This window comes from Phallusia mammillata, chromosome 4 (genome assembly GCF_965637545.1).
Source record: "Phallusia mammillata chromosome 4, kaPhaMamm4.hap1.1, whole genome shotgun sequence".
NCBI lineage: Eukaryota > Metazoa > Chordata > Ascidiacea > Phlebobranchia > Ascidiidae > Phallusia > Phallusia mammillata.
Window position 1 is genome coordinate 15,518,819 of NC_137255.1, and position 25,530 is coordinate 15,544,348.

General features: G+C 38.2%; 4 protein-coding genes and 1 pseudogene across 5 annotated transcripts; 3 read left to right on the top strand and 2 right to left on the bottom strand.

Moving 5' to 3' along the window:
- Positions 1-1,728: 1,728 nt before the first annotated feature.
- LOC145224490 (tartrate-resistant acid phosphatase type 5-like) lies at positions 1,729-7,796 on the bottom strand. Its single transcript, XM_080090999.1, has 6 exons — positions 6,876-7,796; positions 5,545-5,759; positions 5,084-5,202; positions 3,785-3,991; positions 3,299-3,446; positions 1,729-2,794 (listed from the first exon to the last, which is right to left on the bottom strand). The coding sequence occupies exons 1-6, from the start codon at positions 7,219-7,221 to the stop codon at positions 2,306-2,308; spliced, it is 1,524 nt and encodes a 507-aa protein (XP_079947125.1). The 5' UTR covers positions 7,222-7,796; the 3' UTR covers positions 1,729-2,305.
- A 60-nt stretch (positions 7,797-7,856) lies between these two features.
- LOC145224492 (ribosome production factor 1-like) lies at positions 7,857-9,870 on the bottom strand. Its single transcript, XM_080091000.1, has 7 exons — positions 9,598-9,870; positions 9,282-9,515; positions 8,935-9,088; positions 8,750-8,865; positions 8,536-8,681; positions 8,146-8,272; positions 7,857-7,930 (listed from the first exon to the last, which is right to left on the bottom strand). The coding sequence occupies exons 1-7, from the start codon at positions 9,784-9,786 to the stop codon at positions 7,889-7,891; spliced, it is 1,008 nt and encodes a 335-aa protein (XP_079947126.1). The 5' UTR covers positions 9,787-9,870; the 3' UTR covers positions 7,857-7,888.
- A 1,349-nt stretch (positions 9,871-11,219) lies between these two features.
- LOC145225042 (uncharacterized) lies at positions 11,220-13,425 on the top strand. Its single transcript, XM_080091684.1, has 5 exons — positions 11,220-11,402; positions 11,524-11,717; positions 11,776-11,962; positions 12,128-12,268; positions 12,983-13,425. The coding sequence occupies exons 1-5, from the start codon at positions 11,309-11,311 to the stop codon at positions 13,276-13,278; spliced, it is 912 nt and encodes a 303-aa protein (XP_079947810.1). The 5' UTR covers positions 11,220-11,308; the 3' UTR covers positions 13,279-13,425.
- Positions 13,426-15,980: 2,555 nt separating this feature from the next.
- On the top strand, positions 15,981-20,239 carry LOC145223514 (uncharacterized). The gene is made up of 11 exons (XM_080089925.1): positions 15,981-16,157; positions 16,581-16,774; positions 16,840-17,026; positions 17,236-17,376; positions 17,626-17,915; positions 18,292-18,355; positions 18,480-18,584; positions 18,699-18,892; positions 18,953-19,139; positions 19,211-19,351; positions 19,504-20,239. Exons 1-11 carry the CDS (start codon positions 16,064-16,066, stop codon positions 19,797-19,799), a joined length of 1,893 nt encoding a protein of 630 aa, XP_079946051.1. The 5' UTR covers positions 15,981-16,063; the 3' UTR covers positions 19,800-20,239.
- A 291-nt stretch (positions 20,240-20,530) lies between these two features.
- Positions 20,531-24,058, top strand: LOC145223812 (uncharacterized; annotated as a pseudogene). The gene is made up of 6 exons (XR_013859507.1): positions 20,531-20,843; positions 20,953-21,050; positions 22,154-22,276; positions 22,955-23,141; positions 23,215-23,355; positions 23,509-24,058. The product of XR_013859507.1 is annotated as an uncharacterized LOC145223812 (transcript).
- Positions 24,059-25,530: the final 1,472 nt, after the last annotated feature.

The following is a 25,530-nucleotide window of genomic DNA, read 5'->3' on the forward strand; positions in this document are numbered from 1 at the left end:
GAGGCGTGTCTTTTCTGTCTTTTGCCAACTTAACGTTAACAATACAAAGACTATCTTAGGACCTGGGTCACCGCGTCTGTAATAACAAACCTCGTTGACAAATGAAAATACCGAATTTTAAAATTATTCAGAAATAATATTAACAAATGAAACTTTGCTACAACATGTTACTTTTACCCCAAACGAGCCTTTTCATTTGTCAGGGCATTTGCTGGCGCCAAGATGTTAATTCAGGCCAGCGCACAAAAATACAGAAAAAGCTTTGATGTTCTGCTTCACATTTACACCAAAACTATTAAACTTTCTGTTTGAGTTTTGCACGTCAAGTATTTTTTAAACAACAACAAAAACTAGTCAACCATTTGTTTCATAGTTTACTTTAGTTACTTGCAATTTAGACCAAATTAACGTGTTTAATGCTTATGTACATGCGTGATTAACAGCTGCTTCGTGTAAATAAATATTAAAGGAGCGGAAATTTCTGACCAAATTGGTAAAAACGCGTCAAACTGCGTATAAGCCTAATGTTATGCACAAAGGTGGTAGTGTCGAACTGCAGCCATTGACCCTTGTTTTGAAGATTTCACTTAATGAATCACAGCGAAAAACGCCAACAGTCTCGGTAGCCAAACAACTACTGCTAGAAAACATGTTATTAACGCCACGCATCAGCGCACACGGGCACGTGACGCAAAGTGATAATCAGCTCTCCAAGGTTTTGAAAACCTGATACAAATCGTTTTTTGAGTGTTCTGTAATAGTTAAATCCCAGATTTAAGTATTTTATCATTGCGACGTCATTTTATTGCTAAACCTATGACGGTCGCTGTGTCGTAACTTTTGTTTGGCGGTCATAAAAGTTAGATTTTGAAACACCATCTATTTCTCAGTTAATGTCCCCCATTCGCTACCTTGAGAGACGCTAAAGTGCTTTTTGAGTGGAGCCATGTTGAAAAAGGACAACAAAAGAGTGTAGAGTTCAGTTAACGGTTTGACCACAGACAAGGTTGTAAATCTTATGTCAGAACCTGTGCGATCAAAGTCCAGGTTTCAATAAATTTGGAAACATTTCCACTTAAACTATGGACCGACCCTAAAATAAATGTTACCAAATCAGAAACCACAACAAATGCATTGCACTCTAGGTCACGCAACAACAGTAGAAATTACACATTAACCTACATAGAGTGTTGTTTTGTCCAGGAAACATTTTTTGCCACCTTGCAAAATAAGGCACTTGCGTTGAGGCGTCACTCAAGAAATCATAACGAACAAGCCATGGGTCCTGTAACTGATTAACGCGAAGAGGCGGAGTCCTTCGGGACTGCTGTGTACTTCGCTCTGAAGTTGTCATCAACTGTGCACAGCGAGCAGCCGAGCCAGCAAGCTGGTGTTTACCTCGCGCACTCGAGCTGGCGGGGTCAAAAAGCAGTGTTGCAGGGAGGAAGTAGTCTGTGGAGAAACTGCCACTCGAAATCATATGAGCGAAACGCCAAAAAGACTTTGGACTGGTAGGTTTGGGTGACACCCTCCTCCCGCCATCACATTCTGTACTTTTTCATTTTCTGTGCTTCGTATTTCATAATCAGTTGTGAATAAAACCCTCATCTGCAATGTTTTAACACATCATATATCTATTAGAACCGGGTAACTTGTTTTGTCGCTAACACCAATTACACAGTAGGTAATAATGATTTTCTCCAAACACGATTTTGCAACACACAAACAAACAAAAAAGGATGTTGTATTGTGAACAACTACGTTGCTTGTACCACGATGACACCGCATTGACTCAAAAATAAAACTTACTAAACGTAGATTTTAAACCACAGTTGACTTTACACATTTTGTTTTTGTTTTTTGTCATGTCCAGAAACCCAACGCAGAAAAAAACAAAAGAATAGTTATGCGCTATTAAACACGTTTTATTGCTAATATTAAATCCCGTTTTGGCATCGTGGGTAAACTCTGGCCACGTGAACATTTGAACAACATGACACCCACGCAAAATAAGCTAAGGCACATGATTTGTAACGAGATTGAAGGAAATTACCACCTTCAGTGGGGTTTCGACATAAATTTCGCAATCGTAAATACCGCCTACAGGGCGCCGTAAACTGAAGACAAAACTACCAACGTCATTTAGGCTAAGAATTGTTACAACCCTTTGTTAGTGCCAGACTCTGCAAAATTTATTGTTTATTAAAAAACAGGCTGGTTATCTACAAAACTGTCGCGAAAAAAATGGCGTTTATGCCATCATTTAAACAAAGTTACAAGCAGTAAAACATAATAGTCTAAAACACTAAAGTGGTCTCTTAAAGCGTGCTCCATACGGTTGGCGCTTGGCATAGCGTTGGGGCTGTTGGTTGCGTTGATAAGCCTGTTGAGGCCTTTGTTGGTAGACGCGCTGGGGCTGCTGGTGTTGTTGTGGCCTGTAGCTCTGTTGCTGGTGAAGCTGCCTTTGTCTCATTGGTAGTTTAGGATGGCGCTTTAACACAGGAATGGCGACAGCGTTGTCGTCGTTTACAGGGTGAAGGTTGGCTGGGTGACTTCGGGGTAGAATTTTTGCAACGTACAGAACAGATTCGTCCGTTTTCACAAACGAAACAAGCATTTCGTTTTTACGCACATCGCAGTAAAGGAAAGCGCCTTCGGTCGGATCAAGGTGGTTGGTCCAGTAGTAACGTGTGGTCGATACGACACCGTCCAGATGTTCCGGGTGATCGTCTTTCGGACTTGATGACCCGGCAACAAAGTAATGGACACCGCCGTCATTGTTGGATTTGATGTGCTGCGAAAAACGTTGTTGTTCACACCAGTGTTATAAGAAGGCCTAAAATCGGGGCCCGCAACCTGGCCGGACCCTATTTTTTTGAAAAAAACGAAGCCTGAATCAGTTGTTGAAAATATGACAAAACGATACCGTGAGCAAAGTCAGTCTGTTTTATGGAAACTTAAACCCGAAAAATGCAGCCCGACTTTTAACACTGGTTTACACATTGCTGTTAAGGTTTCGGTCAATTGCAGCAACAATTTTCTTTTTTCTTTTTTAAAAATTTACTCCCTTCAACAGATTATTGACTTAGAAACCTCTCTTTTGCAACAAATCAGACAAAATATTATTCATAATTCAGCTCATTGGAAAGAAAGCTTTCCTATTGTCATTGTACTGGTAATTTTTTACACGGCTTAACAAAAATAATCTGCTGTTAAATTCCATGAATGCCTTGCACTAAAAATAAACCTTGGATTTATATATCACTTTGTCACAAATTATTACAAACAAATGTACTACCTGTACACTGTGGTCGTGCCCTCCCAGATACGCGGACACACGGTAGCGCTCTAACATGGGTTTAAGTCGTTCCAGCAGACACCTTGTCGATCCATGTCGACCACCTGATCTCACAGGATAATGTCCACCAACTATCACATATTCCGCACTGCAAGAAAATTATGTGTGGATTAAATTGTTTGCCTGAGGCTGTTGTTTCGCCACGCGACGTGTGGATTATTTTTGTGCCACAAATTTGAGTTGATATGACAATGGTGGGTTCGTTATATTTTGCAAACCTAGTCAAAATAATACCGACAATTGTGTTATACACGTCAAATACTGTAAATGGGTTTGGTTCATGGTGAAGACTTTTTAGGTTGGTTTAAATTTAGTTCTATCACACAATCCTTGCTTGCATAATATTTGTTTGGAAATTTGACGTTTTCAGTAAAGTGCTTCTTAAACGTGACTTAATTAGAAGAAAAGCAAAATTTTGTTACTAGCCCAGAAAACTTTAAAGTGTGATCAATCCATCTCCACTGCTTTTCCGCCTCAATTATGTTTTTGGGTCCTGTGGGCTGTCTGCTGCCCTCACTCGGTATTTCTCCACACAACTGGACGGTATCAATCATAAGGAAATCGACTGAGATGTTTCGGTATGTCGGAAGTGTAGCGGACATCTTGTAGTACTTGCTTTCGTAGTTCCATCGCCTGTCAATCAAAAATTAAAGGCGCGAATACCAACCGCTCAGGGAGGCGTTGTTGGTTATTTGGGCGTTGCGAAAGTTGACGACGCAAGTGATTTTGCAAAGGCGCCGATAAACAAGTTCGTTGTCCGTCGCCTGAACCGGCCCAGTGCATACTCGAAGCTCGCTCGCTCGAGCAAAGTTCGACTTAAAACAATCACAAATAATTTGATAACCAATAAATCGGCATCCAAAGGCAAATAGTCGGGTACAAAGTTCTGATCTAGGGATACATACCGCAGCTAAAGGTTGACTGGAGATTAAAAATTGAGTTATTGTTAGTTACTGCATTGTGTACATTGGTAACATTTGATTGGCTAATGGCGTCGCAATCAGTGTAGAACCTTCCTGATATGCATTACACCACCACTAACACCTGTGTGCGTTCAAAAGTCCAGACAACTTGAATACATATTTGCTGACGTAATGTTGACGATGAAAGATTTTTATAGTGTTGTTGTAAATTTCGGTATTGCGCAAGCGGCTTTTAGTAAATTGTTATTCCAACTTTACTGATTAAAACAAAATAAAAATTACGCAACGCCAAAATTGTTTGCATATATCCGGGGAAAAAAACGTGCGTGCTGAGTTGTTGCTTTTTCGTTGCAGAATTAGTCGATATTAAAAACTAATTTACGTAAACGTGAAGAAAGATAGATTTTCAAACAAACATTTTGCGTTTAGAAGTTTTTTTTTCGATTTTTTTGTAACATACACTGTGTGTGTTTATGCATTAACCGAATTACGACTGAAAAAAAAGTTACTTGATTTTGGTTGGCACGACCGGATTTATATGTTGTTTCATTTCTTTTTTAACCTTTAATGTTAAAATGTTGCTTAGCCCTGCTTTTTGCACTAATGTGACACTGTACCACCTAAGAAGCCCTGTTTGTGCTGAAACCGCATTCAGCGACCGAAACAAACAACGGCTTTAATTAATTTGTGCTAAAAGTCACGTACACCTATGTTCCGGTTATTGTTCGACAAATTTGAAATACATAATTTATTTCCACTCTGCTTGCACTATAAAAAGCCAAATCATTATCACCCATTTTACCTTGACACATTACTGTACGCAATTAATGCTGAAACATTTCCCTTGTAGTCACGATCACCCGCAACGATGTACCACGGTCGTTGTAATGACGGCTGCGTAAAAACATCTTCAAAAGTGTCCTGACAAAGCAACAACAATATTCAACTATCTTCTCTAATTAAAAAACAATGTTTGCAGCATTTAACAAAAATGGTTTTGGGTGTATTTCACATTTTTAAATTGACCCAATAAAACACGTACACGTAGTCATTTAACGCCACCACGCGGATAATTTTTAACATTTGCTTTTCGTCTTGCCACGTAACCAAGGTAATGCTTTTTTGAGTCTGGTTTAGATTGTTCATGTTACTTTTATTCAAAAACATTGAGGCTAACGGTCAAAACCTAGAAAAGTGAAAATAAACAGCCGCGATTGTAATCACGATAATAGCATATCACTTTTTTAATTTGGCACAATTTACCTCAAATCTCATGTCATTGACATCTTTTACACCTTCATCGCAAAAGTTATCTCCCAGTGACAAAATAAAGGAACAATCGTATTTTGCCGAGTAATCAGCCAAAGCTCGGCCAACATTCATCTGTGTGTGGGTTGTATAGGGGGCGCTAGACTCACCGCCCCAGTCACTTAAAACGAGAAAGCGAAGTCCAATTTCGTTTCCATCCGTGTCATAAACTACATTAAAAGAAACAGTTTAATTTTTGTTAAATCAGATGCTTTTGTGTTTGGCTGTATATTTTTGCAACACATTTCTAACATATATAGTGTCAAAACTTTCGTCGTGTTTTTATTTTTTTTTAAATGCAACAAAAACACTGTGTTTTTACAGAACGGTTTTCTTGTTCGTTATTTTAAATTAAATGGTTTTTATATTTCACAGTACGCCAGGCCAATTGAAGGTGCCAAACCGAATCAGCCAGTCACCAAGCATTCACCACCATATGCATATGGCTAGACCAGCGGTTCCCAAACTGGGGTCCGCGGTCCTTAAGGGGTCCGTGAGGCAATTTTAGGGGGACCGCGAAGCGGTTGAAGTAATTCTATAATCTTATTTGGCGTCAGTTTGTGCCACTAAATAAGCATAATCAAAGTAGAATTAAGAATCAACTGTCTCATTGCTACATAATGGCCTTTATTGAATATACTATCAAAAATGCAATTGTTCGCGCACAATCGTAATGTTTTTTGTCCCGTTTGTGATGTCACATGCTGTCTTTGGATGATTGTTATGCACAATTTTGCATAACTGGCTAAAATCCTGCAATCAACTTTCGTTTTTATGAAATACACATTTAGGCTTAAGGACCGCGAGCCCTCGAAATAATGGCAAAGGTGTAGTTTGGGAACCACTGGGCTAGACGTAGGCTAGGAAAATCTAGCCTGCGGTGGGATTCGAACCCACGACAGTAGTGGCGCTCTACCAACTGAGCTACGCAGGCTCAGTGGAGAATCCGGAAGTCGAATCACAAGCACCGATGTCTGCCTCGTACGCTGCACATGTCAGCTTCCCAGCAGGGGATCGCCATATTGACCAGTATCAGTTCAGATGAACATGAATTCATTACTAATCCCAGTAATATTTCTTTCAACCTACTTTAAAACCCGAATGGTAAAGTGTGTAATATTCAACAAAACGTTTTTAACCCCCTTTACCCATATTCACTATGTTGTTTGTTGTGCAGCAGTTCTGCACGCATGACTTATCATTATAGTATGTCCGTGATTCTTTGGAACATTAAGGGAGATTTCGTCTCACTGCATTGGCAAGAAAAACATTTTGACTCGACGTACTTAGCTTTTTTGTGATCATTGAAGTGTTACTAGAAGTCTGAACAAGGGATTCTTCTTTTAATTCTACGAGGTTGTCGACGAGTCTACTTGCATGTAAAGGATTTAAATCAGCTTCTCCAATAGCCAGATTTTGAAGTTCCTGAGGATCAAGATTGAGCAGGTAGGCAAACGGATCGGGACCATTGTGATCCAGGTTTGACAGCCGAACTTTTCCAGGTCTACCTTCGTGCAAGTACGTGTACCCGAGAAAGAATAATAACAGCACAATTCCGAATAGCCCAAGCACCTTTTTGTGCTTTAAAGCGGTACCCCGTACACTGCCATAACCAAACAACATACGATTCATGACTGACTTAACTGCACGCTCTGCCAACTAATAAATCTGTCGCCCGAACATCACAGTACGATTCCAGTTTCTGTTTCAAGTGTTGGAATTGGTCCTCGCGTCGACTTAGTTGACTTTTAAGCACCATGTATCGATCGTTGATCAGTGAGACTTGATGAAAATGCGCAGAATGACAGGCAGTAATACACACAAAAACGATAGTTTTGTCCAAGGTCACCAAGTGGAAGCGATGCGTAGTGCTAATGGGTTGTCCCATAAACTGTACATGTGTTTTTTGTTTTAATATATTTTTGAAACTGGACTTTTATTTTAGGTATTGTTTTCACTTGGTTAGAGCAATGACAATTTCTTTCTCAACGACACAAAATATGCTTATTATTGAAAGCCATCACATTTCGTAAGCATTAGGCGTAAGCGCTAACTGTCAGTCATCTTAGTGGAGTGCAGAAGCACATCTGTATTTATAATTCCGTTAGAAGCTGGTGTTCATCTACACGCCCATTTTACCTCAATACCTTGTTCTTAAAGTTACTGGCAAATAAAACAAAATGATCTGTAGGCATGGGACTGAGTTGTTGCAACTACTGTCTCACAATGTTTGTCACCTGAAACTGGCTTTACTACCACAACTGAAGCTGGATCTTGAGATTTATTTAACAACAGTTCATCACAAATGAAACTTTCGCCGGCTTGTGTCCATTTCATGGCGCTGCATAAATAAACATGAATTTAATGTAAATACCAACAAAACAGTGCTTAATGATCTTAATAGATACAAGGAAAAAAGGGAAATTGCATCTTAAGGTGCATATGTTGTTATATTTAAATGACCCTTTTTATAAAACAAGTTCACCAATGAAACAATAATCCAGCCTAGTTATATAAGGCACTCTTGGGTCTGCAAACACCAATAGTAACAATTACCTTGTGAATCCATTCATATTCACCAAACTTCGAATCAAATGTACCCTTTTGCAGTGAGCGCAGTTTCAAAGTGAATCTTGGTCCAATTTCTTGTAAACCAACTCTTTTTTCATTTCGAAATATATATCTGCATGACAGTTGCAAGAAACAACATTTACAATTTTTTTATGTCCAACTTATAATTCATTTGTGTAATAGTTCAAAAAATTTCAACAGAATTTTTCAAACATATCACACATTTGCATTACTGCAGTTTGGATTGGGGAACACGATAAAAACACATTGTGCACCAAATGTGACAACAAATGAAAATTCTTACTTACACATTTTACTGTTTGCAGACAGTGGATGCTGCTGCAAAATCAAGCAACCTTGCTTTTAAGTACTAACCTATGATGTCTAAAAAATATAAAATCCCTTTGATTGTGGAAAGTAACAACTTGTCGGCCTTTGAACTCTGGGTCATGCGGAAACAAAGCAGCCAACATTCTTCCTACAGAATGACCAAGTCTAGTCCCAAAGTTGTTCAGAATCACCTAAATGAAAATTACACAAAATAAAATTGTCAATATATAAGTTTATTTTAAAGCTAATATTTGTTTACCTCTGGCTGATGCTCCGATGGTGTTGTACTGTGCTTTATCTCTTTTCTAAGTCTTACATTACTGACTTTAAAATGTGCAGTTGGACCATCAGGTAAGTGACATAACAAAATACCATCTGTTAAAGATATGTAATAAATGACACACAGCTTACTATACAGCTTAAATATAAAAACAATATACATACTTGGGTTTTTTCGATCTTCATTAATAACTGCAATGTCTGTGTATCCTTTGGCAATACATTGAGGTATGATCTTCTTTATATCCAGCGCACGGCGATAAAATATGAACGAATTTGGCAAAACTTCACCAAGCTGTTTCAAGAACCTGGTGGTTCGCTGTGATAGCAACATACAAAAACTTGGTAGCAAATACATACATCCCAAGCTGAATATGAAAACAATTCCTTGAAATACATATTCAAAACTATATAAATCCAGTGTAAACCCTTACCACAACAGACAAATAAAACTACACATTGATACAACTAAACATTGATCTTTTGAAATACAACTTATAATATTGCCCTACCGATCTTGGACGATCAGAAGTTGTCAAAAGAATTTTGGGACATTGCTTTCTCTGAAAATATGGTGCCATTTCATCACTTTCAATGTCCAACAAAACTTCCCTATCCTCTTTCTGCACAATAGTGTCTTCCTTTTCGCGCCGATTGTCGATTGTTTTCGGAGGTAGAATAGGTGGTGCATCCTTACCCAGCTCTTCTCTCATTTTTTGTCGTTGTCTACGCAATTTGATCCTTTCCTTAAACATACAAGAAACAGATATACAAACCTGGAGAGCAATACATACACAGATGCAATTTGATCATGCAAAACATTTTTACCTTTCTTTGTTCTTTTCTTAGTTTTATGTATGCAACAGCCCGTTTCTGTTTGTTTCTTATCCTTGATATGTTTTGACTGATTTGCAAATTTTCACCATCTTTGCTGGTGACAACATTCTCCAACTCGCTGATGGATGCAATATCACTAAAAACTCCAGCAGAGCAAATGCTTTGTTGATCATCATCCATTGTGTTTAATTTACTTTACCAATAGAAAAAATTGCAATGTACATGCGCTAAGTCTGAAACTAGAGGTAAAACAAAAACATTTGCACCCTTGGAAAAATTGTCACTACATTGAATTCCAGTCAACAATCTGGATATCATCTCAGGTACTTAAGGAGTCTTGGATGCTTATCTTACAATCGCACATTGCCAATTGTGTGTACCAACAGTTTAACACGGTGGATTTCAACCATTGGGTCATGACCCCCCTAAAGAGTTGTTTGCCTTATTACTGGAGATAAGGCTTTTGTTAAACATAAAAAAGTAACTGTTTTAGACGTAAAATATACTTTTAAGGAGTTATGTTTAGGTAGTTTGAGCCTGACTTTTTAAAATAAGATCACCTGGAAATCACACCCTTTTATAATGATCATTACAATAAAAATCACATAATTGCTATCCAGTCTGCAGAGTGTGGCAGCTGCACACGCAATTATTATTTTTTTTTAATTTTTGCACGCCAAGTTTTGGGGTTTGCACGCGAACATTTGGTAGCGAAGGCATTTAATGGGCCTATCTTGACCTCTTTTACTTGCTCTGTGCCTGCTAAAGTAGGTCTTGTATGTGAACTTATGGGTTGTGCATGTGCGCATGTGGGACATGTAGGTCCTGCACGCACCAGATCTCGTTGGGAACTGCCATGTTCTGCAGACTGGATTGCTATTGTGTGTTGTGGGTGCACAAAATTCAAAACAGCCAGTAAAAAATCGCTTATTAAGGTCAAATGTGTCAGTAAAATGTTGTTGAACTTTCTCTTTGCTGAAAAAGAAATGGGTCACAAGATGAAAACTATTCAAAACACTAGTTTACCACAAACACAAGTTGGTAGTTGTGCTTCTTTAGTTATGAAATAAATACAAGTATCAATAATTTAAAATCCTGTAAACAAATGTTCAGTACTAATACTTTTTGTCCAAAGCATAAATATTGTGTTTAAATTTTAGGAAATCAAATTATGATACATTATTTTTTAATTAGTGTCTACAAACTTTAAAATTTGAATCACCTTTTAAAGGAAAAAATCATTGCTCTGCACCAAAATATTTTGACAGGGTAAAGGTAAAATAATCATAAACAAATCATAAAGGGTAGAGCTGAAGGTAATCAAACAAACTCCAAGCAACTCCCAGAACTCCCATGCATTTACCACTCACATGTGGAAACACAAAGATCAAAAAATTTGCAGATGTTTCAAGTAGTGGTAAAAAATAATTTTAATTTTACGTTTAAAACATTAATTTATTGGGACAATATCTTCAGTACAAATCTTTAAAAAAATGTTAATCCCGTAATATGCTATTTTGAAAGGAACAAGAACTAAAAAGTATTTTTCGCTTCAGTACACATAAAAAGAAAAAAGCAATTGTGGTCCCTGTTTAGTGTTTACCTTTAACGTTTTGGACAAATTTCAGCGTTACATAACTAGTCTTTGTCACGTTTTGCTGCTTGTAATTTTGGCTGGTTTAGGGAAACTGAAGCGCAAGAAATGAATAAAGCACAATTTGTTTTGATACTAGCTGCATTTCTTAGTTATTTGTCGTCGTTTTTTCTTTCTTTTCTCGGTGCAACTGGATTAAACGGTATGACATTCATATTCTGCTGTGTTGTCCTTTTGGTGTTAATCTAATAGCCTATGATGTGTCCCCAACAATGCGACGCGTACAGTTGCACAAGCTAGTATTTAACGTCATGCTTTATTAGGTGTGTTCTACAACAACCTATCCGTACTAGACAAAAAGTATTTCCAGCAAGTTTCTCCGGAACCAATTGCATTTGGTATCATATGGCCATTGATATATTTGTGGAATCTGGTTGGAGTTCTTTACATTGTCGTATCATGTTGCCTTCCAGTTGATAAAAGTCCGGTCAAAATAACACCTACGCTTGTACCTAAGGTGTGTATAAAGGTGTATGTCCTTGTTACTGTTTTCATTGTCATGTTTGCCTTCTCAGACATTCCTGATCAGCTACTGTGTGACTTTTCTATCGATGTCTCTATGGCTTTTCGCGTTTGACCGGGAAATGCTAGGACCAGCATTTGCAATTCTCCTGTTGTCCGCTGTGTCAGCTTATGTTGCCGTTGGAGTTTCATGCAAAGCTGTAACTGACAACCTAAAAATTCTTGAAAGAAAATATGAAGGTATGTGAAGGAAGGGAAATCATTATACGTCATAGTCGATCAGTGTTTAATTTTAATCATGATTTATTTATTTACGCGATAAAAGTATGATACTGTTGAACTTGTAAACTGGCGTCTCGCGCCGGTATGTTATTACATATTACTTTTCTTTTTGTGTTGGCACAGCTGTACTTTGGTTGGTGAGGATTTTGGTGCAAAATGGATTAAGCTTCCTAGGCACATGGCTCACCGTTGCAACTCTTTTAAACCTGACAACGTTCATCATTTACAAGGACAGTTTCGGATTGGAAGCAGCAGTATTACGAGGTAAGCCTGCTAACGACGAGTAATTTTCTAAGGTATTATCGTTTTGTTAACCCCAGTTCGAAAGATTCCAAAAACAACCTTATAACCGGCAGAACTAATCATAACGCAACATGCACCATCTTATTATAGTAACACCACTGTTTGCCTGAAAGCAAAGCCCGACGAATGCTTAGTGTGCCGCTTGGCGTGACGCTGCATATTAGATTTATTCAGCTTGGTTGCCGCTACTTCATCCAAATGCATCCAGGGGCGTGCAACTGTTTATATGCCGTGCTCTGACCCGAGCCTTATGTTGCACGCCCCTGGCATAACAATTAATCCCAGCAAACAATTGCAACTAGTGTGGACAAAATTTAGAGTTATATCTTTTTTATTGCTGTTGTTTTTGGTTTGTTACCTTTAGGGCAACGAAAAGTGTTTTGTGTATGGACCGGGCTATAGAAGCCGGGTGTTATTTTGAGGACCAACTATCAATAAAATGCTGATTGGTAATTGCATAAGTGTTTATTACGACTCATCGTTCACCGTGATGTAAAAACGGTCATGGGTTGTTTCCGTACAATCTGGTGATGTCGTAGGGTTATCAGTAAAGTAATTTGACAGCCAAACAGTGTTTTTGTGTCAAGTCGATGTAATGTAATGTTTTTGGGGACCTGTAACAATTCCCGCACTGAACCCGGCTTTTGCTGACAGAAAATTGTTTTTCTCATATAGGTGATATTTCCATGATCAATGGCTCCACATTGATCCTTTTCATCCTATTGGCCATCGTCATCATCTGGTTTGCTCTGGAAAACTTTGTTTTCGAAAAGTATCTTCGTTACATTTACACTGTATATCCGGTGTTAATTTTTGCTTTGTCGTTTTTGATCGTGAAGCTTGCAGCTTTGCCGGATGGAAATCAAAACCTTATAATCGCCTCCTTGGACCTTGCTGTTGTTGTGATCGCGTTTACTGCTCGTATCACCTTGGAAGTACTGAGAAATAAGCACCGAGGTGTTCCACTCTAATCACATGTACAAAACATGTTTACAGTGGCACAGTTTAAATACCCATGAAATGTATCGATGATTTGTTGTTTTGTTTGCTCATGTACTGTAAAATGCGTAATTCTGCACAAGTTTTAAATCGACACGTAATAAAATGTATATTTCTGATTGTTAACTGAAAAACTTGTAATTGGTGGTATTGACTTAGAGGTTGGCCTAGTTTCCACACGGCTCAATCTAAATATTTTTTTGTTCCCTGTGAATTGGCCACTAATTATATGTATGTCACCAAGTTGATTTATTGTGGGTGTTTGCATGATTTGTAAGGTCATGTTTTTGACCAATCGGTCATATAATCCGTCTATCCACAAAAATATGTTTATGTCATTTGAACCAATTTCCTAAAGGTAAATTTTGTTGAAATTCTCTATATATACCGTTGTGGCATATCAACATCAAATAATTTGCAAACATTTTTCATAGTTCTGTAATCAAGTAAAATCATATTTTGGAAATAAATATTAAACAACAGTATTTTCTAATAGATATGACAGTCGTATAGTTTTAGAAAATACACAATTTTACGGTCTTAAAGTTCTTTTTCCGTTTAAATAAACAGAGACGAAAGGAAAAGGGCACTTGTCCCTGTTTGCCCTGAATGTTTTGCAGCTTACACGTCTTTTGACTTTCATAGGAAGAGCACACACTTTTGCTTATAATTGTGCCCGGTTTGCGACAACAAAAAGCCAGGAAAAAAATGCATTTTTTTGATGATTCTGGCTGCATTTCTAAGTAATCTGACGTCGTTGATTGTTTCAATTTTTGTTGTCACTGGAATCAAAGGTATGACATTCATGTAACAATTGTGTGCCGCGGCTAAAAACATTGATGAATTTCGTTATGCTTCTCAGTTTAGGGTTGGGTTAATGGCCAATGACGTAAGTGCTTTCTTAACAACGTTTAGTGAAGCTTCATGGGCTGGTCTAACGTTATGTTCTGACACGTTTGTCCTACAACAATGTCTACGAACAAGGCAAAAAGTAGTTTGAGCAAATTGCTCCGGAGCCTGGTGCTTTTCGTATTATTCGATCGGTAATATTTGTGGAATCTGACTGGAATAGTTTACATTGTTGTTTCATGTTGGCTCTCTATGCAAAAAAGTCCGGTCAAAGTATAGTCCTTCACTTATAAGTTACCAAAAGTCTGATCGAAGTTGTTCAGGTTTTAAGCTATTCACTTATGTAAAACTACCATGTTTGCCATTCAGACGTTCCTGATTAGCTACTGCGTGACATTTCTGCTACTGTTTTGCATGGCTAATTGCGTTTGGTCGGAAAATGTTAGGACTATCATTTGCAATTCTCCTACTTTCTGCCGTGTATGTTGCTATTGGAACCTGATACAAAGTTGCGATAGACAACCTAAAAAAAATTTGGAAAAAAAATATTAAGGTGCGTAAATCGCACTGTATGTCATGTTCCAGGGATTCGCATCCTTATCTTGTCGGTTTCTTTTAACATCACCAATACTTCTCGCACCTCTGTTGTATTCTTGGAAAGTAAATATTAACCCTAATCTGATTATTCAGCAGGTTAAGAACCTCTGACGTAGTAAATGGGTGATTTAATTCTTAACATTCCAATGACAATCAATGAACGATTCAAAAATAGTGCGTCGTTATAAAAACAAATCCTTAAAGAGCAGCTTTCTTGGTTTTCTTGGCTGAAACGTTTCAATCTGGGCGCCAATTGGGCGTAGCGCAGGTGTAGCATTCGTATTTTCGACGTAACATGTGAGCGTTATACTTAAATTAAACACCGAATGGTTCATAGTTTAAACTCGCTGCTGGGTTTTTATGAAACTGTGACAAATAGAAGATTTTAAATAAACGAAACCGTTCAAACAGAGGTGCACGAACTAAAAATAAAATTATTTACTACGACCATTTCTTGTTCCGAAATGTTAGGATTTGGTGGATCTTAAATTTAGTTTCAGCGCTAATTACACCCACTTAGCAATCAAACACTGCCCTTTTCAAAGCAGTACAATTTTTTTTCTTCTATCGCTACAAGATGAATCATAATCATGTTTCGAACAATGCCATTTTGCGCATTCAATTTTTTCTTCAACCCCTGTTGCTACACTGCTAGTTGATAATGGCATAAGCATTTGCCGAAAAGTGTGGAGATAAAGCATGTCGCTTATTACGTCTATTTAGGCCGTTATTTTTACCATTTTAGCTTCGTCACATTTACACATAAACTCAACTCAACACAGTATATCCTGTGTTGATTTTCTATGTTGTTTTTGATCGCTAAACTCATAACATTGCCAGATGGAAATCAAAAACCTCATTATTGCTTCTTTGGACCTATAGCTGATGTTATGATCGCGTTTATTGCGCGTATCACTTTGGGAATGCTAAATGCGCACTGGGGTGTTCACACAAGCTCAAAAAATGTTTCCAAATATCTTGTTTACCCGTAAAATACATCAAGAAATTTGCTACATTGGTTTGTCAGCGTCAATGTCTGACAAGAAAAAACTTTGTATGTAAAAGTTGCAACTGAGTTTTTTTGCAGTTGACATATAGCGAATAAGCGAACATTCCAGACTAATTCAATCGTCAAACTTTAATTGGCTCCCTTGCGAATTGTTATGTAAAGCCGAAAAGAAAAAAAGGGCTACAACGTGTTCCTTTGTGCACGAATCGTGAGGTTAAGCTTGTGACCGCGGGTTATATAATCTGTCTGTACAGTCACAACAATTATTTATCAAGTCTTGTGGACCACTTTGCTAAAGAAAAATGAACAAAGTACAGATTGTCTTAGTTTTTGCTGCTTTTTTTATTTATATTATCGCCTTGGTGATTTCATATTTGAGCTCAGCAAGAATTCCAGGTATGTATAGCTTTGTTGCATGTATTTATACTACGTGTCAATGATGCTGTTTCGTCGAAGTATAGAATTTTGCTTTCAAGAACGGTGTATTTCGCACAAATATTAGACCGCTTTGCCTTCAAAATGTAATGGTTAAATAACCACCATATATAAACAAATGTGCGCCAAGTTGAAAAATATTAGTCGTGGCATCTTTAAAGGTAATGTAATCGCAATTTTCTGTAGACATGCAGGATGCATTTCCTGTACACGGTGTTTGCAGTAATTTTTAACAATTAACTGATGTTAGCTCGTGAGCTCTTCTCTTATTGAGTCACCAGGCACAGTTGACATGAGTTACATGCGATGACACACTTGAAATGTATTTGCAATAGTGCACTTTACCGTATAGTGTGAATAAAACTGTCTTCAATATTTTACCAGGTCTCTTTTATAACACTCTCAGCAACCTTAACAACAAATATGCTCAGCAAGTTTCACCGAAATCTATTGCTTTTGGTATCATTTGGCCCATTATCTATTTTTGGAATCTTGTTGGAATCATCTACATCGTTGTTTCATGTTTTCTACCAGTCGCCAAAAGTCCAGTGAAAATGGCACCGAGCCTTGTACCCAAGGTTTGAACAAAAACATTCCAACTTTCGTAACCGCTTTGATAAATCTATTTTGTTTTTCGATTTAGACGTTTCTAATCAGCTACTGTGCAGCATTCATAGTAACTGTGGGATGGTTGTTTGCGTTTGACCGAGAAGTCATGGGCCTGTCATTTGCACTTCTCCTTGTTGCTGCGTTGTCGGTTTATGTTTCCGTTGGTGCATTATGCAAGGCTGCAGCTGACAACGCAGAAGCACTTGAAAAAGATAACAAAGGTACCATTTTCAATTCAATCCAATAGTTTATTTGCCACGCTTTGCGATTTAAACAATTGTATGAATGAAATAATAACCAGAGTAATAACTGCGCGACCGGGTCCGTGAGAGCCAAACATTGGCCATCACTATATTGGTATACCAACAAAACTAACACATTTAGTCAACTAACAAAACTTTTTTCACTACATTTTTCTTTTTTGTTTTAGTTGTGTTTTGGTTGATGAGGATTTTAGTGCAAAATGGACTTAGTCTTTTGGGCACGTGGCTCACCGTTGCTACTCTAGTTAACCTGGCAGTTGTTATTATTTACGAGGACAGTTTTGGATTGGAAGCAGCCGTTCAGCGAGGTATGTTTGTAACTGCGGCCGTATACTGGCTATAGCTAGTTACGTGCATATTAACAACCTGTTATGTCCAGCTGTTTGTAAATATGCACATGCGTAAAAGGCAAACATAAATAAAGCTATATTGTGGACGTTTGTTACCATAAACTTTTATTATCTCTGTTGTTGCAAACGTTGTTTTTTTCTTCTACAAGTTGGGATAAATAAAACCTGTAATTTAGTGTTTAAAATTACACGCAGTTTACTTTTTAGGGACCATCTCAATTGTAAACGGCTCCACTGTTTCTCTTGTGATCCTATTAGTCATCGTCATCACGTGGTTTGTGTTGGAAAACTTTGTATTGGAAAAGTATTGCCGTTACTTATACACTATATACCCTGTGTTTATTCTCGCAACTTCTGCTTTGATCGACAAACTAAGAGCTTTGCCGAATGGAAAACAAAACCTTATTATTGCTTCTGTGGACCTTGCCGTAGTTTTAGTTGCGTTTATTGTTCGTGTGATTTTGGCAGTGTACAGAAGAAATCAACGTCTTCTTGTGTAAACATGTTAAATGAAAGTTGTTTCTTTTCATGTGGACAAAATAAGTGTTTTGTTTTGTTTTTCATGCCTACACAACTTTATACGTACACAACTTTTAAAAAGACATCGTTCAGTAAGAAAAAAAATTCAATAATTATTTATTTGCGTGCAAATCATTACGATCAATATGTTATTTAGCATAAAATTGTACATAATTCAGGTATGTAGGCTACTATTTTCACTTAAACATATGATTTATTTGTTGTATTGGCGTAGATTGAAAAAATAAACAGTTGATTAAAAAAATAAACGTGTTTCCTGAAAGTTCGCAGAAAATTAAAAAAACGTCTTTCTTACGTGCTTTAAAAAACTGTCAACATAATGACACATTAAAGGGCTTCTCAGCAGAATGCTTTTTTGGACATACGAGCAAAATTGACGAGAATCGTCATATAGCAAGTAAGTGAAATGTCATGGAAAAAGGACATCAGTCACTACGTCACGACATACTCGTTACAGAAGTTATGTAACATGTTCGGCCAGTTATAACGTCTTATTTGTGCGAGTTTACTGAAGGAATAAGGACACAAAGAAATGAGGAAAGTGCAAGTTGCCTTGGTGTTTGTGGCATTTATTGTTTTTGTGGTGGCATTGGTGATTTCTTATCTGAACTCGGTTGGATTTCAAGGTGGGTTCGTATTTCGTTACACGTTAGAAATAACTTGGCTCTTCAATCTCCTTAATTTTATTTTAATTTTGAGTTCATTTATGTCGGCATTAGCATAAACCTTTACCTTTTTAGGATTATTCTACAACCCCATCGAGGTCCTAGGTGGAAAATACGCCAATCAGATAGCACCACAACCAATTGTTTTCACTATAATATGGCCAATTATATACCTGTGGAACCTTATCGGTCTTGTTTACATCGTTGTATCTTGTTGTCTTCCTGTGGAAAAAAGTCCAGTGAAAATAACACCTACACTCGTTCCTAAGGTTTGTACAAAACGAAGTCGGATGTTTAATACAAATTGACTGGCTAACTTTCAATTTTAGACATTCTTAATCTGTCACTCCATAACATTTGCATCTGCTATGTGTTGGCTGTTTTCATTCGACCGAGAAATTATCAGCCTCTCGTTTGCACTTCTCTTGTTTTCTGCGCTTTCTGCTTACGCCGCCGTTGGTATCTCGTTGAAAACTGTGAGTGACAATGCAAAAATCCTGGAAAAGAATAACAAAGGTAACAGTCAACAGGCAATAGTTTTTTAATTGCAACATCAAATTAAGTGAAACCTCTTTATATGTTTACAGTTGTTCTTTGGTTGATGAGAATTTTGGTTCAAAACGGATTGAGTTTGTATGCGACTTGGCTGACCGTTGCAACTCTTTTGAATCTGACTCAGCTGATTATTTATGATTACAGTTACGCAGAGGAAACTGCTGTAATGAGAGGTACGTTACACCAGGGGCGTATTAACTTTACGTGTACAGTAAAACATAACACGGTGTACGTACGTGCATGTGCAACAACAATAGGGATTAAAAATGCAAACAAAGCATATGTTAGGGTGGTACGATTATGGATAATTTTCTGTATGTTTTAGGCATTTCGATCGCGGACGCTTCATCCATTTCTCTTGTCACCCTATTGGTAATTGTCATCGCCTGGTTTGTCTTGGAAAATTTCGTTGTGGAGAAATACTGCCGTTACATGTACACAATTTACCCGGTTCTTGTACTTGCTCTATCGTCTTTGACTGACAAGTTAAGAGCCATGCCAGACGCCAATCAAAATCTGATCGTTGCCTCAGTTAACCTATCTGTGGTTATAATTGCATTCATTGCTCGTGTTTCATTAGCAGTGTACAGAAAACAGAGACATGGCATTATTGTTTCATGATACAAAGTAAGCTAGATGGTGTTTAACTTAATTCGGACTTCCCACAAGTAAACAGTGAGCGTAATTTCACTTTACACCTTATTTTCACCTAATATCTGCATGTCAGTTTTTGTGGGCGTACCCCACCTGCATGTTAGTTTTTGTGGGCATACCCCCACCCTAATTCTAAACAAGGGTGGTTAGCTACTAACGCCCCTTCTACTTGTTCCATCATCGCTACACCTGTCATGTTAAACTCATCGTAGATCAAAATCACTTTCTGGGGAGCTCCCGCCACATTTCCTATCATATATAACGCTGTAGCTGCAGAACGTTTGGTGATGATTCACCAGTTATGCCATCCACTATTTCGCGCTTCATAATGTAACCCTGGTGGTTGTGCGGTGCAATTGTGTCGCTATGTGTTCTTTCACCAAACAAAATAAACTATATTCAACCTCTTTGCATTGTGTTGGCGAGTGTCTTTAAAACCTGCACAAACTGAGTTTAATACGGTGACGGCGAAGAAATTGTTATGGAACAGACGAAACAACTGACAGACCAACTAGACCCCAGAGATTAAGTCAACACTGACACAATGGGTTCGCCGATTGTTATGTAACAAGCACAAATGTTTGCCAAATTTATGTAACCCAAAACAGCTGATAATGGCACAGTTATATAATTGCCCAATGTTATGTAATCCTAAGTCCAGTGACGCACCGATTAAGGGAGAATTTCTTTGTGATGTCACAAAGGACCAAGTGCGTTTTGTGAAAAAGAAGAAAACCTTGGCTGCGCTCAGTTGTTTGCAGAAAAAGAGTATTGGCCTGCGACGGTTCCACTCCAGCGAGTCTGGTTATGTAACGTCTACGCTTGAGTGCTTACAACCGCGTGATTTGGCTTGTTGTAAGGAAACCGCGTCAGACGTGAATAGCACAGAAACGTAGTCATTTTAGCAAGCGGTAACTATGGACAAAGCACAGTTAGCATTGATCTTGTTGGGGTTTGTCTGCTACCTTGGATCGTTTGTCTTTGCATATCTAAATACGTTCGGCATTGAAGGTACGTGATTTAGTGTGTATGTTTGTTATAAAATACTTTAGTTTACTTTGTGATGTGGTAGGCGTTAAGTCTTCGTTTTGAAAGTCACTTAACTGTTTTATTTTGTTAGGTTTATACTTTAGCACCAACGGAGACGTCGACGATAAGTATTTTCAGCAAGCATCTCCAAAAGGGATTGCATTTGCTATCGTATGGCCTATAACAGGGGTGGGCAAACTACGGCCCGCGGGCCGCATGCGGCCCGGCAAAGGAGTTCATGCGGCCCGCCAAATGTTGGGAAATTTTAAAGAGAAAGTTTCCGAGCAACGCTGAGTAGTATTATAACCACAGGCGTAGTTTTGAAAAATACCGGGGGTGTTTACGTGAATTGGTCTGCTGTTTCTGACACGTTATCATGCAAATATTCACTTGAAACAATTTCTTCGTTCGATAAAAGTAAAAGCCATTCACGTTTTCAAATACAGCCCACTTTGTACTGTTGACGCCAAAACTTTGGTCACTTTGGATCAAGTTTAGGTCGTTGCAGTACATTGCAAACGGACATTAAACACGGGTTTAGAATCATTAACACAGACCACGACACTTAAGATGGATACTAAAAGCGGCTCGCTTTGTTTAATGTTGGCGCAAGGAATTTATTAACAAAAAAACGTGGTGCAGCCTATGTTGCAACAAATGCTATGTTTTCAACAAATGCTTTATTTTTTTATTTAATTGTAGCGTTTCAACCAATGTTTGTGCAAACAAAGTGACAACAAACGTATTTGCACATAGCTGAAAATATACTCTGTTAATATTTTGAGCTAAATCAGGGGTACACAACCTGCGGCCGTACGGCCACATGCGGCCGCGTAGACGAGTTTGTGCGGCCGTGACCATGTATGTTAAAATACATGTACTGGCTGCCGTGACGTAACTAAAACTATTTTGCCAAATATTTTGATTTTCAAACTGCTAAAAACAGATTTCGTGAGACTGAAAAAAGATTACCATCCTAAGAACCACATGCGCCAGGCTTTTTATCCGCCTATTGTCTGCAAACAATGCGAATAAACAGGCTCCGCAATCGTCACAATACCGATTATGACGTCATAAACAGTTAGCTTCGTTCAGTTAAACTTATGCACCAAGTCAGAAATTATTAATATGAGCATTTTAAGCAACTTTGAATGGTATATACTTGATATAAACCTAATTCTTTACACCAGTTATTAAAAAAAAAACAAGCAAGCAATTGGGGGGCCGTTGGTGAAATACAATGCGGCCCCATAAGATTAAGAACTTTTGAATGCGGCCCTTGCGCTGAAAAGTTTGCCCACCCCTGACCTATAATATACTTATGGAACTTGGCTGGCATCGTTTACATTCTGGTTTCGTGTTGTCTTGCGGATGAGAAAAGTCCTGTTAAGATGACACCCACATTAGTACCCAAGGTATGTACAAATTTCTGCATTAAGTCAACTAGCAGCTCATACAACTGGGCATTACACAATTGAACAAGACTGTGTTACTAATGACATCCGGTTGTTTGTCATCGAGTTCAGCTGTTGAATTTAATATGAGTTTTATTCAGGGAGTCGAACCGCTTGTCATACGGGTTCAGATTCGGTTCGGGTTCACTTCGTTTTGTTTTTAAGGGTTCGGGTTCGGTTCCGGTTTTTAAAAATGTGTATTTTCGGGTTCGGGTTTGGTTCCGGTTTGGGCAAATTGTCCGGTCCGAACCGGTTTGCGGTTTTTAAACCGGTTCAAATTTTCATTCGTTTCAATTTAATTCTACCAATCATCTTCCTGGCCTTATCAAACCCCACAAGATTTTTGACCGTGCACTGTTATTTTTGACACGCCCAATAAGTGCTATCTCGCGTATTCTTAAGTGCGCTGTTTTGAAAAAAAATCACAAAATATAAAACAGACTGCATTTTTTACTGGTTCAGTTCCGGTTCGGGTCCAACGCCAAACAAAATATAGGGTTCAACTCCGGTTCGGGTTTTTAGAAAATCGTAATTAGCGGTTCGGGTTCGGTTCGGGTTTAATGAAATTAACCGCTCAAACCGGTTCGCGGGTTCGGGTTCAGTTCCGGTTCGACTCCCTGGTTTTATTACATGTTGCAGATTTTCTGGCTTGGTTACTGCCTGGCGTTTGGTTCAACCGTTGGCTGGTTGTTTGCATTTGACAGGGAAATTTTGGGACTGTCATTTGCGCTTCTCCTCATTGCAGTGTTGTCAGTTTATCTTGCTATCGGCACATCATGCAAAGTGGTGGCTGATAATGTGGACGCTTTACAAGCAAACAACAAAAGTATGTTTTGCAATGTTAGATAAGTCCTGATACCGGCTTTATAAGAGGTAAACTTTTCGTTCAATGTTTGCAGTGGTACTTTGGTTGATGAGGATTTTGATACAAAATGGACTGAGTACTTTGGCCACTTGGCTCACTGTTGCAACCCTTTTGAACCTTGCTGATATCATTATCTATGAGGACAGTTTCGGAGTTACACCCGCCGTTTTGCGAGGTATCCATTGGCGTTTGCTTCACTGTTGCATTTCAATTATTTAAAGCAAAAAGCAGTTAGCTGTTTGTGTTATTGCAGTTAGCAAATATAGACATACTATGTGTATTGTGTTTATTAACCAGTCAAAAAACATCGTTACTGTTATATTTGCAGGTAATATATCAATAGTCAACGGCTCCACAGTCGCTCTCGCTCTTCTATTGGTCATTGTAATCACGTGGTTTGTGCTGGAAAACTTCGTTTTTGAGAAGTACTGCCGATACATTTACACAATCTACCCTGTGTTGATCCTTGCCACATCTGCTTTGATCGACAAGTTGAGGGACTTGCCGGACAGCAATCAAAATTTGATCATGGCTTCTGTAGATCTTGCAGTTGTCCTTGTGGCGTTAATTGCCCGTGTTGTTCTTGCAATATTGCGAAGAAACAAGAGATCACCTATGCTTGTATGACTAGGCCAAAAACGTGAAATGAAAAAATCTATTTGAGACTTCTTGTCAGACATCTGGCAGTCATTAGACTTAAAACCAGTGCACGATTTCTATGTTTGCTACCATACTTCTTCAATGTGATGAAGACTTAAATTATCTTCCACTTATTGTAAAAATCAGAAATTATTATTTGATGTGCATGTGCATTTTACCTTGCAGTTTTATTTTTCTATTATTTTTCCAGAAATGTATCTGTTGAATAAAATTTTGTTATCTATAAAACGCGCGAATAGGAAGCATACAAAAAGTAAAGTTGACCGAGTGGTTAGCGCAACCGCCTTGTGATCACAAGGTGATTGGTTCTAATCCGATGGGTTGAACTAAATTGAAGTCACCAACTTCCTAAAGCCGAAAAAATGATCAACGGACTTGCAATAAAACAGGCAGCTCGACGGCGGACTCTTTCAGGCGTTGCTCGGCCACCTGGGATAAAAATGAAACAAACTAACAAGTAAACACGCGTAAGCAGTTATTACCGTGTCTGTGCTCTTAAAATAGAAAAAAACTGTTTGCCTCACGCATCATTTAGTCTTTGGCAACGATCTAAGTTATATGCAGTGCTTTTTTAAGGTGTTTTGGGGGACCGAAACGGTCCCCCAAATTTCTCCAGCGGTTTCCCAAAATTTGGTCTATATCCAGCGGTCTATTTTTTGGTATTTAAATGAAACACTTGCGGTCTCTTAAAACTACTTCACCCAAACCAAACCTTAAAAAAAAACCTGGTTATATGTATTGAAAAAAAGTCGTTTTGTGAACTTTTGTGTGGTCTATAAGCTGAAATGCGATCAGGTAAACGGAGAACGCGGTTTCCATTTATTCTTTTGTTTATTTTGTCAAAACATAGTTGTAACCATAGGCGCCGAGTTTTTAAAAAAATGCAAGGTGGCGGACGTAAATTATGACGTCACTTCAACTATAGAAAATAGAATGTAAAGTTCGTCATATTCTGAAGAAAATTGAAATAATATTCATTTGAAACACTTAGCTTTAACGTTATTATTGGATTAACAACGTTTAGGAAATGTTTCGTCAAATTGTTGCTCTCGTATCACCTAAAATAACCATTTATAACAGTACAATTGTATTGTATTTGTGCACAATAATGCCCATACATTCAATGCCAACCATTGTGTGTTTGACGTCATAGCATAAACAAAGCCCTAACCACAACAAGTTGCAGTTTCGGCACGTTTTGTGCTTTTTTGCCAGTACGCTTGTTTAAAAGCAAAATTGTTCCAATTTTTTCTATGTTTCGTACGATACCACTACAAACAAATCGAAATATCCACTGTGCCGCCACCGTGCTTTACAAACCCAAGGTGGCGGCGCCACACACACTTGGCGCGTAAAAACTGACCATTTAGAAGCGCCGGACCATTCGGCCAAGACATGTTTTTTGTTGTTATTATGTTGCCCGAACCGCATGAAATTTTGTTAACCTTTACTGTGTTAGAAATATACAGTTAAAATGTTAAATACTAGAAAGTATGGCAAATGCCCTTCAAAGTTTATGAGTTAAGACGTTCACCAATAGAAATCATAAAAAAAAACTTAAGGTTGGCATTCCTAACGCGAGGTATGTGTGTAACTGCGGCCATAGTCAGTACGTGCATACAAACAACCTGCTATGACCAGCTGTTTGTAAACATGCACATGCGTTTAAAGCCAAACATAAACAAGGCTA